This window comes from Dryobates pubescens, chromosome 11, assembly GCF_014839835.1.
Source record: "Dryobates pubescens isolate bDryPub1 chromosome 11, bDryPub1.pri, whole genome shotgun sequence".
Lineage (NCBI taxonomy): Eukaryota > Metazoa > Chordata > Aves > Piciformes > Picidae > Dryobates > Dryobates pubescens.
The window spans coordinates 33,278,102-33,296,638 of NC_071622.1; the positions used below are offsets into that span (position 1 = coordinate 33,278,102).

Consider the following 18,537-nt stretch of genomic DNA (forward strand, 5'->3'; position numbering starts at 1 on the left):
GGCTTAGCAGTGGGGGAATGTCAATGTGTAGTGCATAGCCACCACTGAAACACTGCTATTTCACAGGAGCTAAGTAGTATTTTAGAAAAGGACCTTAATGAGGCTCAACAGCCTCTATCCTGGCTGTTGTTAAACAGGTCTCAGTTTGTGAATTCTGAAACTCTATGAAGTATGACCATGAGGATAGGTTGAAAATTATTTCAAAGCTTCCTGACTCCTACTGGAACTATCACAACTCTCCTAAAGTTTGTGGCCAAGGAGGATCATGAACTCATCCAGTTTGTGCTCAGACACAGTTTGTGTCTCCCATTAAAACTCTTGGTACTATTCCTGAGAGTCATTTTGTTTGCTGAAGTTGTTTGTAGTGTTTGTTTGAAACATGCTCTTCTTATAACAGCCACCTCACTTCTTTATTGCAGTAATTAGGACTAATTAGGGTTTGAATTCCTGATTATTTCACTGATAATCTGTAGACTGGGACATCTGTTCTTATAGGTACACAGAAGTGACTGTAGATGCAAACTTGGGACTGAGCTGCTGTTCTAAATTACAAATTTCCAGTGATTTGGAACTTCTGAGTAGTTGCTTCTTTATAACAACCGTGCTTGTTTTGCCTGGACACATGGAGGAAATGCTCCTGGTCGTGGGCAGGTGTGAACCTTTATTTTGTTGGTGGTGCATCTCTGAGGAGCAAATAAAAGCACTTGCACAGAATTGGAGCTTAAATGGAAAATAGTCTTTACAAAAGTAACCAAAAGTACAAAAGCTATAAAAGGCACCATGGAAATAGATACACAAATCAGAATCCGCCAAAGGCTGCACTCCCCCCACAAACCACCGAGATAACAGGAGCCACACGCCGGGAGCAGAGAGGAGGGAGAAAGAACAGGCTGTGAGGTGTGTTTATATAAGGATTGTAGGATTATGGGATGGAATAACAAAAATTACAATGTCCTGTGCCTCCTTCTGGACTGCCTAGTCCCTTGAGGACTTTTTGTCTCCGTGGTAGGACACTTAGTCCTCAACCTATAACAAAGGTTCAAGGGCAATATCTGAGGGGAGAAGTTCCTAGTTAAAAACCATGCCTTCAGAAAGAATAAGCTGACATCTAAACCATTGCTAGAGGAAAGAGAGAGGCAGGAATTTTAAGCTTCTTAATGAAGGTAGTAGTGACATTTTTTGCAGGAACAGTTCATCGACATCTGAGAAATCCATGGAGCCATTTCAGTGTAGTTTTTTTTTCCTGTTGCAAAGTTTGGGGTTGAGATTTTTCTTCCTTGAGAACCTGGGAAAAAACACAAGGGTCAGTCTGAAGAGGATGGGAAGGTCCTTCAGCAGAGATAAACTCTTCAGACCTGTGAGATGATGTATTTCTGCAAGGGCATTCTTTCCAGTCTGCTGATGAAAAGTCCTGTGGGTTTCCCACCAGCAGAAGCTGCTTAATTGCATTTTGTGTATGCTTCTAGAGTACCTGTTTGGTGAGAACCTGACACATGGTCTTCTGAAAGTAAATCAATTCTGCTTTCTTGGGCTTTCCTGAATACGCATGATGTCCGGAGCCTGAAAAGCACAGCAGTAGCACAAGAGGAAGCAAACAGTGGGGCGCCAGTTAGGCTCTGTGGTGCTCTGAAAGACTTTGTACCCTCCTGTAAAGAGAAAGAAGAATGTGCCATTGGCTGTAGTGAGTAAATGGAACCTTCTTGTCTTCTTTGCTCTTGTCTCCTTATAAATAAACCATTGTTGTCCATCCTTGGCATTTGCAGTTCATTGTGATAAATTGGTCTTGATGTGTCTGACATTTCAACCGAGTTGTTTAATGGTGCTTTTCTGAAAAGGCAGATCTTGGTCCAGAGCTTACCCAGGGTGAGAGCACTCACTGTCACCTACATCCCTAACCCTTTCCTTTTATGGGTGAAGGGGAAAGGAGAAAGTAAACATTTTGGTCACGTAAACCCCAAAGGCCTGGGTTTGTGCAGCAACAGAAAGGTTGAGTCTGTAATTGCAGTGGCTAGAAGCCTGATTTGTAGTGTGAACGACACCACTGAGGCCACTTGCACTGCTGCAGCATCTTTGGGTGAGGAGGAAAACAGCCCACTGAAATAATGCAGAAATGTTGTCATCAAAATGGTACTCTGAGTTTCCTGCAAGATCTCCTCTCTGTTATCTGCCAGTGCTTATGGGCTGTTGGCTTCCAAATGATGGTTCCTTGGCTGCAGAAACCACTGGAACACAGAGATTTGATTAACTGTGACAAACAGCAGCTCCTGTTGCTGCATCCCTGAGTTCAGGCTTTGATTTACATTTTTTAAGTGTCTATTTACTCTGCTAGTGGGATGATTAACACACATTGCTTTCTATACATAGGAGCCTTTTGTCCATACCTTTCCAAACCCTTCAGCATCCCTAAGCTCATAGGCATCTGCCCAGAGCAGCCAAGCAGCAGTGTGCCCAGGTGGCCAAGAAAGCCAATGGCATCCTGGCTGGGATTAGAAATGCTGTGTCCAGCAGGAGCAGGGAGGTGATTGTCCCCTTGTACTCAGCTCTGATGAGGCCACACCTCAAGTATTGTGGTTCAGTTTTGGGCTCTTCAGTGCGAGAGAGATGTGGAGGTGCTGGAGCCAGTGCAGAGGAGGGCAAGGAAGCTGAGGAAGGGCCTGGAGAATAAATCTGATGAAGAGCAACTGAAGGAGCTGGGGATGGTTAGTTTGAAAAAGAGGAGGCTGAGGGGAGACCTCATTGCCCTATACAACTGCCTGAGAGGATGTTGTGGAAAGGCTAGTTCTGGTCTCTTCTCACAGGTAATTAATGATAGAACAAGAGGGAATTGCCTCAAGCTGCAACTAGGTAGGTTTAGACTGGACATCAGGAAGAATTTTTTTCATGGAAAGAGTGGTCAGGCATTGGAATGTGCTGCCCAGAGAAGTGGTAGAGTCACCAAGTCTGGATGTGTTTAAAGGTGGTTTGGATGTGGTGCTTGGGAATCTGGTTTAGGGGTGAACCTTGTAGAGTAGAGTTCTGGGTTGGACTTGGTGATCCTGAGGCTCTTTTCCAACCTGGATGTTTCTGTGATTCTGCAACAGTGCCTGTACTTACTGTGACCAACAGGTAACCCTTTTGCTGGTTAATGATCCCACTGAGCTATGACACCATTTTATAATTGAATTACACCTTCTTCAAGATCAGCTGTGTGGAAAGTGTTCTCAACTGACCCAACCTGTCCCATTTAGTTCTTGATGGAGATTTCCTTTCCATCACCGGAGCCTGAGCAACAAGAACTAGAACAATTTCTTGGGGGGTATGGACTAGTAACCTGCTTAGCAAATGTCTCTGTGACATTTTTGGGGCTCCCAGTTTTTCCCAGTATGCCAGTCCAATACAAACCTCACATTCACTGCACAGGTACAGTCAGGAGACAAACTTTCCAAGTGTGAGAGGGTGGAGTAGGAAATGTAGCAAGGAAAGTTCTTTTTCTCATGCAGTCTAAGCGCGTGTTTGCTTGTGGTACAAACTTGGTTTAGAACGTGGGGCAGCCTAGAAGCAAACCTGATCTTTAAGGTCCCTTCCAACCCAAGCCATTGTATGAGGGACATGAGTCTTGTTCTGTGGTAGGGCACTGATGTGAGCTGTCAGTTGTGTTGATCCTGGTGGGGTTATGTTGTGGAGCCTTTCTGATGTCAGGTGATTTTTATTGCTAGCCTGCTGGTAAAATGGAAAGGCTAAGCAAGGATCCCTTTCTCCTGCATACTGTGTGGATCATGCAACATCAGAAACGTCATTTAGGCATGCAGTGAGCAAATTGCAACTCAAAATGCTGTCTTGCCTCAGGGTTATAAAACTCAATTACATTTGTTATTAACTGTCTGTCTGTGGCAGGACCTGATTTTCTTTTTTTTTTTTTATAATGTATTGGTTGCCCACAGCTTTCAGAAACTGCTTCTTCTAGCACTTCAAGGTGCTAAGACAGATAAATCCTGCTTGATTGATGCTTTGGGGCTCTAAGATGCCCCTCTACAGCCTCCTCATGCAGATGGGAAGGAAGAAGTATAGTTTCCATCACCTTTCAAACTCAGCACATGGCAAGCTGCTTGACTTTGCATGAATTCCTTTACCAAGGAAGGGTCATTTGAAAGCTTTAATTTAGTTCAGAATTTAGTTTCCTTACTTTTCAGTAGACTTGCAGACAAACGAAATGCTGTCTTTGCTAATACCAATGGAATAACTATTTTAAACATGTCCTTTTTAAAAGAAATAAATTGGTCTGTCTGATAAGCAACTCCTTCCAAACTGGATGCTGATGGCAGGATGCTAACCAATTGTTTAAACAGTGGGGTGTTATGCATTCAAGCAGTCTTGTCACAATAAAAGTAGATCTGTTGCTCTTTATGCTAGTATGAAGGAAAAAGAAGCAGGGGGGGAAACACACACCAAAAAAAACACAAGAAGAACTTGGCAATGAAAAATAGTTACAAGAAGCTTCACAGCTGACTTGGGCAGATTTTTTTTCATAGATGTGTGCTTGCACATACTGGGCTTTGCTTCTGTGGGTCTTTCTCTGTTACTGGATCACCACTGCCTTTCAACTGGGCAGTTACAGTGCAGTTCAATGTGTAAGTTCATGCTTGTGCTTGCCACGTTTTCCCCAGCTTTACTGACCATAAGCTGCCTAGATCATTACATTCAGAAACTGCCTTGCAACACCAAAGATACTAAGTGACTCTTAATACTAAAATTAGGCAATCTCTTTTTCCTGCCTTAAATCTAGGCAGTATTTTCAGAGTAGTTGTGCAGTGCTGCTGCTGTGTGCAGTGTTTAGTGTTTTCAGTTTCTGGGATTTTGTTGAAATAAGCAGTGGCTTTTTTTTATTCTCCTTTATTGTTGCTTTTATTCATGTAAAGGTGTTGTAATCTCTTTTTGGGGAACACATACAGGACATGTAAGCAGCCATATCTCAAAATCAGTGTCAGCTCAGCTTGGGAGTTTGTTACAAAATAAAAGCAACTTGAAAAGTGTGAGCAATGTTAGCAGTGTCTACAATTATGTCTGACTTGATTTGGTGTTTGTTTTATTCTTCCAGCCAAGCAAGTATGTCCAGCTGAAAAAATCAGCTGTGGGGACTTAAGCAACAAGTGTATCCCATCATCCTGGAGATGTGATGGGCAGAAGGATTGTGAAAGTGGTGTTGATGAAGCTGGTTGCACTCCAGGTAAGTCAGAGTCCTGCATTGGTGCAAATGCAACATCTACCTTTAGGGCTGTGAAAGTCTTGGAGTTACAAATTGCATGTAAAGGGTGACTTCTCCTGCCACCAAATCCATGCAGTCTGCACGTCCAGTGCTAGGTAATAAAGGTTAGAAAAAGAGAGGAAAGAAGGATTCTCCATGTGGAGCTGGCTGGAGACTGTAAAGTGAGCTGTATGGAGAATTAATTACTCTCTTGCTGCTGTGGCAGAACATAGTCAGTTCAGAACATGATTATCAGGATTAACACCCAGATGATGTGGTAAGGACTTGGATAACAACATTCAAACCTTCCTCTGTGGCAGCTCAGCAGCTTACCAGCACGTCCTTCCTCCTGCAGAGTGCAGCCCAGTACACTAAAGCCAGCTACTGCTGGGATGTAATAGATAGACCTGGACATTTAGTCATTGCTAGCTTGTTGGTTTCACTGGGTAGAGAGAGAATGATGTACTGTTGCCTGAAACTCTTTTAAATTCAGTCCCTAAATGGCCATTGCCTTTTATTAGGCCTTTGTCTGCTGAATGAAAGCTCTTTAACAGTGTCTTCCCTCTGTGACAACTCCTACACTGTGCAACCAAGCCATTTCTCAAACTGTTTTGTTGATAGACTAAACATATTTTGTTCTTTATGCTTCTTGTTGTCAAATACTTGCTTTTGAATGAATGCTTGACTCATTTTTGTGGCTCTCTTCAGCATCCCAGATGATTTTGTAACTTGTTTTTAATACAGACCCCAGAGCTTAGGGAGTATCCGCCTAACTGCTCCGTGCAGAAGGAAAATCACCTCATTCTGGTCTTGCAGAACCCCGTTGTTATTAAATTCTTTAGCTATGAAGAAGCTGTCTCATGCCCTGTGTAGCTACTCACCCATCCATCAGTGTTTCTGGTGTTGCATGTGATGCCTGCAATATTATTTTTACTTCCAGATTACTGGTGAAAGGGTTGAGTGATTGATGTTTCTTCATTTGACTTTGGACTCCAATGCTTAGCCAGTTCATAACACACATTGTATCTTTCCACTGAAGTGGTGCCAGGAGATATGTTTAGTAAGAACACTTTGTGGTTCAGCGTAAAACACTGTGGCTAAACTTTAGTCAGCTTAATGAAACAAAATCTTCCCAAAGAGTTTACTGTCCACTCATTGTAAAAATACTTGTATTTGTCCTTTTTTACCTTTTTCACCTGTCACAACTTGTGCCCACTGCTTCTCCTTTTGCTGTGCACTTCTCAGAATTGCTGGCCTCCAGCTCCACTGTATCTCCCCTTTAGATACCGTAAAATTGCAATGAGATCTCCCTCTACCCTCCTTCCGATTAACCAAACCCATTTCCTTCAGCTCCTCCATGTATATCATGTGCTTCATGTCTTGCTGGACTTCTAGTGCACCTTCTCCAGGTTGCAAATGCCTTTCCTGTACTGTCAGGGTGGCACAAAACTGACCATAGCATTTCAGATACCGCCCAACAAGTACCAGCTAGAAGAGAATAACCATTTCCCTCACCCTGCTGGCGTCACTCTTGCTTATGGAACCCAGTGTGAGGTATGTAGGAAGCTCAGCATGAAGGCTCAGTGCAACTCACCAATTCACCACTGATAAGAAACAGTTTTCAGAGCATCCCCATTCCATATTGCACATGATTCAGAGATACCAGTGACAGGTTATTGTGCTTGTGCTGAGCCTGTGATGCACAGTTCCAGCTGGACTGGCTCACAAGGAGGAGTCATAGGTTGCCTTACACTTGCCTGCTGTCTCCTGTGGAGTTGCGTGTGTGTACATGGAGAATTCCTCAGCACTGAACTGTTGTGATGTGGTAAGTTGGTGATGTGTTGAGATCCTGGTCCTGGTACCTTTAAGCTAATGATGTTCTGGCAGTTTTCTAGTCTTTTCTTTGTTTTCTGCATGAACCTGTTAGTGCTGTCTCTGTAGTATGTGCCTTTTTTCCCTTTGAATGGTAGACTTGCACTAGAAACAAGCTCAGAAGATATTGAAAATATTATTCTTTTCCCAGTGTGAGTTAGTGAAATTAGAACAATTTTTACACTGGTGACTGCCTCCACTAATTTAATGCTGCTGCTACTGCTTACACCAGGAGGAGTTGTTTCCTGGAGTCTTATCTGTAATAAAAATCTCCTTGAAATTGCTTTGGACTTCTGTTTTTCAAAACTCTAGGTAACCTCCAAAATGAGTGTAAATATGTTTTGACTGCCACATCATTTCAGCATAATGATGCTCTCAATGGATTTAGCTGGAACACACAGAGAAGAAATACTCAGCATCTCTCAACTTGCTCATCATCTATGTTTATAATGCACATGCAGGTTCTGAAAATGGAAATTGAATCCAAGGACAAATTACCATCTTCTGCTGGATATTGGGTAGCTCACAAGAAATGAGCTAGTGACTTTCATCTAGCTCCTTATGACTGAGTGTTGTCCCCAGGCAGGCTGCCACCTCAGTGGCTGCTCATTGGCAGTCTCCACTAAGGGGTTGCTGCTGAGTCTGAGGGTGGTGAGACACTGGAAGAGGTTGCCCAGGGAGTTGGTAGAAGCCCCATCCCTGGAGGTTTTTAAGGCCAAGCTGAGCAACCTGATCTAGCGTGAGGGGTCCCTGCTTATGGCAGGGGGTTGGAACTAGATGATCCTTGAGGTCCCTTCCAGCCCTGACAATTCTCTGATTCTGTGACTCATGGCAGCCATTGCACCATTTTTGTGGCTTGCACAGCTAGGGCAGTCATCTCACCATCTCAGCTGAGTTCTCCAAGTGTACTGTTGTGCAAGACTCAAGTTCCAGCCCTAACAATTCTATGATTCTATGGGATGGGTCATCCCTGGCCTCAGGACCAGGCAGAAGGCACCAACAGGCAGACTTGGAGCTGCCTGGCTACAGTGCAGCTCTGTGCAAAGCTAGTCTGAGAAGTATGCAGAGCAGGCTGTATTCATCTGAAACAGGGGTCCTGTTTGCTGTGTCTGGGGTGAGAAACAACCATTTGATGTATAAAATGCATTCATATGTACACTTCCACAGCAATGTGTAAAACACCTGTTCCTGGGCTGCCAGGCTTGGGCTGGCACCAACATTAGGGAAGCAGTAACTCTCAGCAGCACTTCAGGCTTCACCATCCTGCCTGGCAGCCACTATCAGTGGTTGGTAAGGAACTTCATTGTTCACCCACGAAAAAGGAAGGAAAGTGGTGTGATAGCCACCCTGTGGAAGAGCTTCCTGAGAAGGCAATGGTGAATTGTTTCACCTGCAGTAGATAAAGCACCAGTGATTACAGATCCAGATTTGTGCCTTCACAGGCTGTAATTGCACCAGGGATTAATTGTGGGTGTTAATCCTTGCATGCAGGTAGCTAAGTGCCTGTTTGCCTAAACTATTTGCTGCTAGCAGGTAGACTTGAAGTCTATTGCTAACTTCCAGTGCACAAGCAATTCTGAAAATGCAAATATCTGCCTTTTTTAAATAAAAGAGTATATAGCTCTTAAGGGGGCCTACAAGAAAGCTGGTGAGGGACTTTTAAGGTGTCAGGTATTGGTAGGACTGGGGGGAATGGAGCGAAAATAGAAATGGGTAGTTTCAGATTGGATATTAGGAAGAAATTCTTCACCATGAGGGTAGTGAGACACTGGAACAGGTTGCCCAAGGAGGTGATGGAAGCCTCATCCCGAGAGGCTTTTAAGGCCAGGCAACCTGATCTAGTGTGAGGTGCCCCTGCCCGTGGCAGGGGGGTTGGAACTAGATGATCCTTGAGGTCCCTTCCAACCCTAACAATTCTATGATTCTGTGATAGCAAGGAAAAAAGCTTATTCTTAGGGTTTTGGACCAGAAGTAATTTGATACTGAGTGTCTTGTAGTCATGGGTCAGGTTTAGCCCTCCAAAAATAGACATCAGCAGTTAATAATGTAAGAGCAGTTTTGAATTTGCTGGCTTGGAGGTGTTGGCATCTTCTTTCTTATTTTCCTGGTTGAGGGTTTCTGCTCCCAGTGCACCTAACCTTTGTTGCAATTGATTGGGCAAGCTTAGGGACTTCTTTACTGAGACTAAAAAGAGACATTAAATGTAAGAGACAGAACTTGGGGTCAGTCTGGACTTTGCTAACTACTGCAGGACTTATTCAATCTTAGCTAAGAGAGATGTTAGGCAGTGTTTTGGCAGCTGCTCAGGAATGCAGACAGCATTTCAGCATGGCTGCAGTGCAGAAGAGTTGCCATCCTGCAGCAGCTGAAATGGGCATTGAACCCCTTCAGTGCATACCTTGTTTGTTCCTCCCAACAGGACTCTGGCCCCTGTTCTTCTGATTGTGTTGCTGGTCCTTATGTGGACTGCTGCTTGCACACAGTATGGAAATTGTGTGTTGCAGAGGAGGAACTGGAAGGGTACAGTTTTCCCCTTTCCCCGTAGTCAGCCACAGTGCAGTGATGTGTTTACTGGCATGTTGATAGCACAATAAGCTATTTCCCATGCCATGAGATACTCTGCTTCAATACAGCACAGAGGCAGCCATCCATGGGAACCTGGGCACGTAACAGACATGCTTACACTGATCTCACAGTTGTCTGAGGGTGAAAGCCAGGAATTCCTCCAGGAGTCTCATGGCAGCCAAATCACCAAGAACGTCGTCTTTTGGACCCTAGTCCTCCAGCTTTGCATTGCTACCAATTATCTCAGCTTTCTCAGATTTCTCAGCCCTGTGATACAATATAGAAGATTGAAAATTCAACTGGGTGGTTTTTTTAAGAAAAACTAAGGGAAACAACAGTAGGCACAGTCTTGCTCAGCTGTAAGCCACATGGCCTTGCCATGGTAGCTCACAGCCTCCTTTCCATGGTATATAGCTCATTTACAAGACCCTCAGGGCAGGTGTTTTTCACTGGCTCTTTGTTGGCAAAGCTCCAGGCACATGTGATTCCCCACAGAAAGCAGCAGTGCTGACGAGTGAGGAGTTCTTTCTTTGCAAGGTCCAAGTGCAGAAAACTTTGAGTCAAATCCTTGCGCCATGCCCTGCCCTTTTCTGTCCTTTTGCCCTGGGCAGCTCGTGGCTCAAAACTTGGACACATGCCCTGCTCAGTAGCTCTCACATCACCTGAGAACCATTGGCAGAAGGCAGAATTTAAAGCAGGCTAAAGCTGGTCTGAGCCCTGGGCAGATCCACCTGGTGATGAGGCAGCTGAAGTGGGGAAATTACAAAGGTGGCTTAAAGCCAGCACCCTCCACTCTGCTCCTGCCCCTGCACTCCCATGGAGTGACCTTCCTGTTGACAGATTGTTTTACCATCTTTCATCATTGTCCTGTTGCAGTAAGAGTCTCATGTCATCTCAGCAACTTCTTCAGGCAGCAAATTTTTGCATCCGAGTCACACTTCCAGCGCTGCCCAGGGGAATCTGACCGTACTGATTCTGTTCATTCCAAATCTCCACACATGCTGCTGAGACCTTTGCCCTTGGTGGTAATGTAAACACTGATTTTGCCAACTCTTGCAACCTGATTAATATTAATACATGCTTTTGTCAAAGTTTGAAATCCCACTCATTATCTTCATCAGCAGGCTGTGTGCACAGTGATGTGCTGTTCCTCACTCAGCTCAGAGGCAAAGCAAATCCAGAGGATCAGACTTTGCCACATACTCTCCCTGAGAAAGCCACCAATTTTCATGGGGTTAAAGCCAGCAGTATTGCATTCATGCTTATAGAGGAAATATTTATCTACTGTCACTACTCATGATTATTTGAGCTTGTGATGAAAAGGAGACAGGGCTAGCTTGAAATTCCTGTCATGCTGTGGAGAGCAGCTCTAACCTGAGCACACTGAGTGGAGGAATCTACAATCATTGCCAAGAATGGGAAGAAAATGACTGTAGATGTACCAAATGAAAGTCCTTAAAAAATAAGATAAGGTAGAGCCCAGCAATGATAGCCTCTGGGCTTTCCACAATGTTTAATTACTGGACAGCTGGAGGGATTAATACTTGTGCATTATGCCCTGCTCTCAGAAATTAAACGTGTCCAGCTGCCACTTTATCGCTGCTTAAAGTATTAGAGCCCCTTCAAAAGCAGGAGTGATTGCAGAAAAATCCCCATTGTTATTGAGGGGAAACCTCAGCACATGATCATAATTTGTCCTGAGTTCCTTCAGAAGAGAGCAGCAAGAAAAATGAGAGAGGTCATTGCCTTTAATTGCACTCTCACAGCAAACATGAAGGTAGTTGCATTTGTAATCTGTTGGATGCTTGCTGCAGCTAAATATGAAATAGTGCACCAAGCTGGGTTAGAGGTAAGAATTAAAACCTCAAACCATGGCCTGAGCTGTGCCAGGGCTCTGCCTGCAGAAGGTTAGGGCCAAATGGTTTTGTTCTCCCTGTTGCTGTCTTTTGAGCTTAGGTGTAAAAAAGGACAGCTAGGTGGGAATGTTCTGCAAATGGAGTTCCCCAGTGCTGAGGGGGTGCCTTGCTCACCACAGCAGGCTGTGGTGGTGAGCACCTTTGCTCTGTGTACATTCCTCAGTAACAGATCAATTGTCTGTATCAGTATGTTCCATGAATAATTTATTCTTTAAAGCATACAGATGAAAACATAGTGGGAAAGCAAGACAACTGAGAATTTGGTACTGTTGCAACATTTCTCTGAAGGTGCACTAGGGAAAGAGAGTAGATGCAAACACCCTGCAAGCACACTGACACAACAGCCCAACAGCCCTGAAATTATAACTTTGCACAGTTGTAGAACAGGAAAGAGCTACTTTGTACAAAGGTTGGTGGGTTACTAAAACAGAAGCCTGCTGGACCTTGTGTTACCTGTGTGCACACACTGCTGCTCTGTCTCTGCTTTAGCTGGAGGCACCAGTACAGGTTAGGGACTGCCCTGATGGAAAGCAGCTCCACAGAGAAAAACCTCAGAGTCCTGGGGAACGGCAAGTTCTGCATGGGACAGCAATGTGCCCTTGTGGCCAAGAGACTAAAAGGTATCCTAGGGTGCATCAAGAAGTCTGTCCAGCAGGGCTAGGGAGGTTCTTCTCCCCCTCTACTCTGACCTGGTGAGACCCCACCTGGAGTATTGTGTACAGTTTTGGGCTCCCCGGTTCAAGAGAGACAGACCTGCTGGAGAGAGTCCAACAGAGAGCCATGAGGATGATTAGGGGACTTCAGCATCTCCCCTATGAAAAGAGAGTGAAAGCCCTGGGGCTGTTTAGTCTTGAGAAGACTGAGAGGGAATCTGATCAATGTCTATAAATATCTGAGGGGTGGGTGTCAAGTGGAGGGGACCAAGCTCTTTTTGGTGTTGCACAGTAATAAGACAAGGAACAACAGGTACAAGCTTGAACATGGAAGATTTCACCTCAACATGAGGAGAAACTTCTTTACAGTGAGGGTGATGCAGCACTGGAACAGGCTGCCCAGAGAAATTGTGGAGTCTCCTTCTCTGGAGACTTTCAAAACCTGCCTGGATGCATTCCTGTGCAGACTGTCCTGGGTAATCCTGCTTTGGCAGGGCAGTTGGACTTGATGATCTCTTGAGGTCTCTTCCAACCTCTAATGTACTGTGGTACAGCGAAATGGCCTCTGACTCTTCATTCCAGTCTCACACGTCGTACTTGCAGAGGAGCAGAAATTGGCCTGTAGTTATGTTTGTCTTCTGGGCAGTCAATCTTTAAACAGTTACAACTGGTGGAGTTGAAATAGCCACGAAATTGCATCTCTTATGGCCAAACATGATTGTATTTCACAGCCCTGAAGTGCTCTCTTCATAAGAATGGAGCTGTAATTCTAAGCCTGTTCACCCAAAGAGCAAGAATCTGATCAGTTTCCTGAAGGGAGCTGTGCTGTAGCTGTCAGTGCCAGCCATGGTGTTCCCATGGCAGGTAGGTGGGTGGGAGTCCCAGCCGTCAGGGGCCACCAGTACCTCCGCCTTACGCTAATTAACAAGTCCTTAGCGTTTGTGCTTCCTGAGCAGATGAGCTGCAGGCTGACTCAAAATCAGTTTGCTTCAACTCAGTACGGTCCCACGCAGGAGAGGACGGTGTTCTTTGCTGCAACAGCAAAAAAAGCTGGTGTATGAGTCATGTTCATGGATGAAACAACGCTTGGAAATTAGCTTAAATGCTCTTTCTTCATACAGAGGAAGATCTATTGGATTGGTACAGTTACTTGATAGCATGGAACTGAGAATGTTAGGCTGACAATGAAATACACCTCTTCACACACTCAGGATGCTTCCTTTTCCCAACAAGTTTAGAATAATTGCTGGTGCTGTAGAATTGATTCTTCATCTCAGCCCGAAGCCCGTGAGGTGCTGCTTTCTGTTTCCGTGCTGTGGAAGCCACAGGGCAAATCCTAATGCCACAGAAATCTCACTGCTAGGAAAGGGAGAGCAGGTAGCACACAACCCTTGCACTTCTAGCTGCAGTGAGTGTCATTCAGTGCTTACATGTTGCATTGGAGTAGAAAACCCAGGATGTTTTTCCTAGAAATGATTGCCATTCCTTTGTGGCATTGTGGGCACCTTCTGTAGTAGGTGGTTTACATCATGTAGTAGCTGTGCCCCCTAGTACTGTATAACTGAAAATAACCAGGGGCTGGTTGCTCCCTGACACCTCTGTCAATCTCCTCTCTCAAAACCACCACAGAGGGCTTATCTTTATAGACTCCATCTCTCTGGTAAGTGCTTGTGTCCAAAACAGGACAGGACAAGGGGCAATGGTTTGAAGCTGAGGGAGAGCAAGGTTAGATTGGATTTTAGGAAGAAGTTCCTTACTACACGGATGGTGAGACTCTGGAATAGGTTGCCCAGGGAGGTTGTGGATGCCTCCTCCCTGTAGGTGATGAAGGCCATGTTGGACGAGCCCTTGAGCAGCTGAGTCTAGTTGAGAGGCATCCTTGCCTGCGGCAGGGAGGTTGGAGTAGATGATCCCTGAGGTGTTTTCCAACCTGAGCCATTCTAGGATTCTGTGATGATGATAACCTGGAACCTGGCTACACTGAGTTCTGTCAATTGTTGTCTCCTTGTATTCTTCATGCTTCATTTTACAGTACTCTTCCCTTCAGATCAGTTGCCTTGCAAAGTGTTTCCTTTCCGAAGCATCTTTTACGTTGTTACTGAACCTACCTTCACGCTCACTGTGGACTGAGAGAAAGGTGCAAGCTAGTTGGGTAAACTGGTGGGATCAGATGTGGTAACTCTGTTTCCTTGGTTTGTCTGTGCTCCCAAAGAGTTAACAGTGCTGTGTTCTGAGTGCTGTGAGTGTTTAAGTCTGATAGTGAAGCAGACTGCAATAAGGTGATAACTCCTCCTCTTCTTACAGGAAATTCCCATCAAGCAAAGCAAATTAGCAGAAGCGGAGATTTTTCTGGGGCAGTGACCTCACTGCTTGCAATGTGAGCACTGCTTTGCTCCTCATTACTCAGCTGAATTCAAACCTCTGAGCCCTTGGCTCCTGTAGCTGCCAGATTATCCTGCTGAATCCAGGCTTTTCTTCCTGCCTTACCTGTACAGCCCAGTGGTTCAGGAACACATCCCAGGGATGGCCAATGTGGCTTTCTCTGGTCTGTTTTTCACAGATAGGCTTGTGTGGAGATTTCTGCAAAGCAGAGTTCTACCTAAGAATTGATGTGTTTCCTTCTTTCTGACTGCTTCTGAGGCAGGCAGAGTTGCCATGCCATGAGAGCAGCTGCAGAAGCATTAGCAGTGCAGGTAGCTTTGCAGTGTCAGTCGCTGTTCCCTTGCTCCTTATCTGTGTGTAGGTAAATATTGCAGCTTGGTTCAAACTTCCAGAATTCCCTTCCTTGTTATGGCAGTGTAAAAAACTTGGATTGATTCTGGTGGAACAGTTCAGTTTGGGAATTGGTTAAACTGGTGAAACCGGTGCCATTCCTGTGCTTGTGGTTATGGGGATAAGGAGGAAGTGGCAGGCTGATGCCAATAGCTGTGGACCAACAGAGATGGGTTTGAGATTCTTGCCTTTCCCAGGCAGAGGAAAAACAAAGCTTTGAGTTTTCTGTGAATAAACCATGGTGTGCTGCTATTTGACAGTGTGACTGAAGTACAGGTTTCAAGATTGTGCTGAAGTCTCTCTCCTGAACTGAACACAAGAAAGCAGAAAGCAAGGAAGAAAGCAAACAGGATCGCTAAGGCAGGTCCTGTCTCTGTGCTAGCAGATGAGCAGAGTGTAAGTCTGCCCAATGGGGGGAAGTTGGCATCTACAGAGCAGGCTTTTCCCAGCAAAGTGGCTGTGATTCAAATTCTGCAATGGCAAAATTAGCTCCTGGCCATACAGAAAGCTGTGTGCAGGCTGTAAGGCCAAGGAGCCCTGCTGGGCCCAAGAGGGCTGCATGCATGGCAGTGTAGGTTTGATGGGCCCTGCCAGTTCTGTCTGCTCTGGCTGCTGGAGGGACGTTTACACGTTCCTCAGAAATGCAGGACTCTGTGTAGGGGTATCAGAGCAGCTGTTAGCTCCATGGATATTATCAGATGTTCCTGAGGGATTAGGCAAATTGGTGTAATTTGTAAAATTGCTGTTTAACAAGCGAGTCATGTCTGAGGGAATGGGAGCAAGCTGGTCCTGTGCAGGTTCAACTGGCTAAGTCAGAAAAGAAGCTCACTGAACACATCCCAGCATATTTTTTTTTCCTCCACTTAAATTTTGGCTAGTACTAAACATCTCCAGTCTGATTCAGCTGATTGTATTCCAGTCAAAACACAAAAGCCTGATGCTGATGTCTTGATCCCCATGGGGTGTCTTGGATTTTAGCACAAAGCAGCACAGGATCAACCCTGGGCATTCTGACCGTCCTTTCAGTTCCCTTTCCCCTCACAAGCTGCTTTATTTTATTCCTAAACCACTTAACTAGAAGAACCTGTGACAGACTTCCTAACACTTTCCTGATATGAGCCAAAATTGAGGAGAGTGCAAGAGTTAGGAACAGTATTGCACATAAGAGTAAAGACAGGAGAAACTCAGTGCGTGTGGCTTGTGTACCTGAGCATCTTCTCTCTCTCTAAATCGTGGGGTCATAATTAATTCTATTTCCAGAAAATTAAACCTTTTTGAATGGATGTATGATGCTCAGGAAGTATTCTCCATCAATGAATACCTTTTTGAACCACCTATTATTTCTCAGTAGGGGTTTTGGGATCTGGTTGCTCCATCCTAATTAACTAATACCATGCAAGTAGTGCTGTAGAGAATGGGAAAACAACTGATTGGTGTTGGAAGAGGAGTAGTGGGTGCATGGAAATATTAATTTGCAGAGTGTGTGAGCTGGCTCCTTGGCTCCATTAGTGCTGTGAACAATATCAGGAATTGCTATTCCTCCTGCAGCCTTCCTCTATCTGGGCTCTTCGCTATCAATCACCATAGCAACGAGCACTGTTAGCAGGGAGACTGCAATTCAGAGGCATTATTCCCTCCATGGGAGGCCTGTCATTTTTTTCAGAGCAATGCTCCTCAAGGTCATCTTCATTTACCTCCATCTCTTTTGCTGTCCTTCCTGGAGGGCAGCTTTCCGTGGGAAACTTGCCTTTCTAGGCATGAATCTGTGCTTCAGAGACTGGCTTTTGACCAGAGAGCTGTGTGACATCCTTAGATGTTCAGCAATCACACCAATTCTCTGCAGGCAAAACAAGTGATTTAGAGACAATTAAACCTGAAAATAAATTCCAGTTAAATAAAAGGAACGTGATGGCAGCATTGGTAACTAGCCCAGGAGTTCCAGCTTCATTTAGCCTGGCTGTGCTCTGTGACCGCCTTATCTGTGGCCCAGCTAGGGGATGTATCTGCGTGGGCTGTAGTAGCTTGGTGCACAATACCTGGGCAGATGGAGCTTAGGCATTCCACTCGTGCAGCCATGTGGAGCTCAGCCCCTAAACCTCACAGCTCAGGAGAGTTTCTGCAGTCCACCAGCTTCTCCTGCAAGTGTTGAAGCGGTGATCTCTCCCTCCTAGTGCAGGTGTTAGCATGCACAGAGCATCCGTTGCATTCTGTAGAGGATCCAGTATCGGATCCAAGCAAACAAGACATTTTCAGCCATGCTTTTTGTAAGTTGCTTTGGGGAGGATGTCAGGAAAAGGCAGTGGAATAATTCACCTTATTTTCTCGTCTTCAGCATCAGTAATTGCTGTTATCCCCTTTACCACAAATTTTACCAAATAATTATCTTTTTAAAGCCATTCACATAATTCCAAGTGGAACTGACTTTTTTGGAGGAGGGAAATGAATTACATATCTGACTCTTACTGAAAAGCTTTAATTAAAGATTAGCAGTGGCAGCAGTTAGAGCCCATTGCACATAATTCCCAGCTCCCATACGTGATGGATATCTTTTTTCTTTCCTATGCTGAGTTCTATCTGGGTTTGAGGATCCACATTTGGTAGAGGTGTCCATTAGGTTAGGTGTTGTTAGGTGCAAATGTCTGATTTGGGAAGTTAGTTCTCAGAGTGCCCTGTATCTTTAGGGCATCCTGCTTCTCTCTATAAGCACTTCAAAAGCCTGTGGTAGAATTATCTCAATTTTGTTGGTGCAGTGCTTGAGCTAAGACTGTCCCCAAGCTGCTCACTAAAGCCTCTGGTTAAATCCTGGCTCTGGGCAAAGGGAAGCAGCCAGTACTGAAGCACCAGCTCCACAGCTGCCATTTTTTTGTTGTTGTGGTTTCTGGTTTGGTCTTTATCATTTCCTATCGAAAGACTGCTTCTGTTCCACTCTCCTCAAAAGATGACAAGGCTGCAGCTGGAGGCAAACACTGTGACAGTTGTGCTCTCTGTATTGGCATCTAGTACAAGGCAGGAATTAGTGCAGGACACCTCTGCTCTATCTTGTCTGTAGGCCAAAGCATGCATTGTACACTGTCATGGGATGTCATCTTTGGCTTCCTAAAGCTGTGAAGGACTTAAGGAATTAGTGCTCTGCAAGCTGCTTTTGTAACGATGCTTCTTTACCACTTGAAAGCCTGTTGGCTAAACACTTCCTGACAAACATTTCCAAGCTTTCTACTGGGATCATTTCCTATTTGTAGTAGTTTTGCACCACAGAGTAGGACATGTATTAATTCCTGTGGCACTAAGGAAAGCAAGCTAATCAAGCTAATATTTGTTTCCATTGTTTGGCACAAATAAGCTTAAAATAGGGCAAGCAGCAAAATCAGAGAATGCAAACTAATTGCTCAGGTGAAAAAAATAAATACCCCAGTGATCATTTAATTGCTGCTCACACATTTGCTAATGAAGTGCTCTGAAGGCAGGGAAATTCTGTAGTGATGGGGCTGCTTTAGGTACCTGGCAGATTTATGAAAGGAAATGTGAAGTAAACTGTCCC

At 44.8% G+C, this 18,537-nt stretch overlaps 1 protein-coding gene across 1 annotated transcript in view; it reads left to right on the top strand.

Annotated features, from left to right (window-relative positions):
* LRP8 (LDL receptor related protein 8) overlaps nucleotides 1-18,537 on the top strand; it is a 201,365-nt gene that overhangs the window by 149,319 nt on the left and 33,509 nt on the right. The window contains exon 4 of the mRNA XM_054165169.1: nucleotides 5,075-5,203. Within this exon, the coding sequence (XP_054021144.1) occupies nucleotides 5,075-5,203 (129 nt within the window). The remainder of the gene's footprint in view (nucleotides 1-5,074; nucleotides 5,204-18,537) is intronic.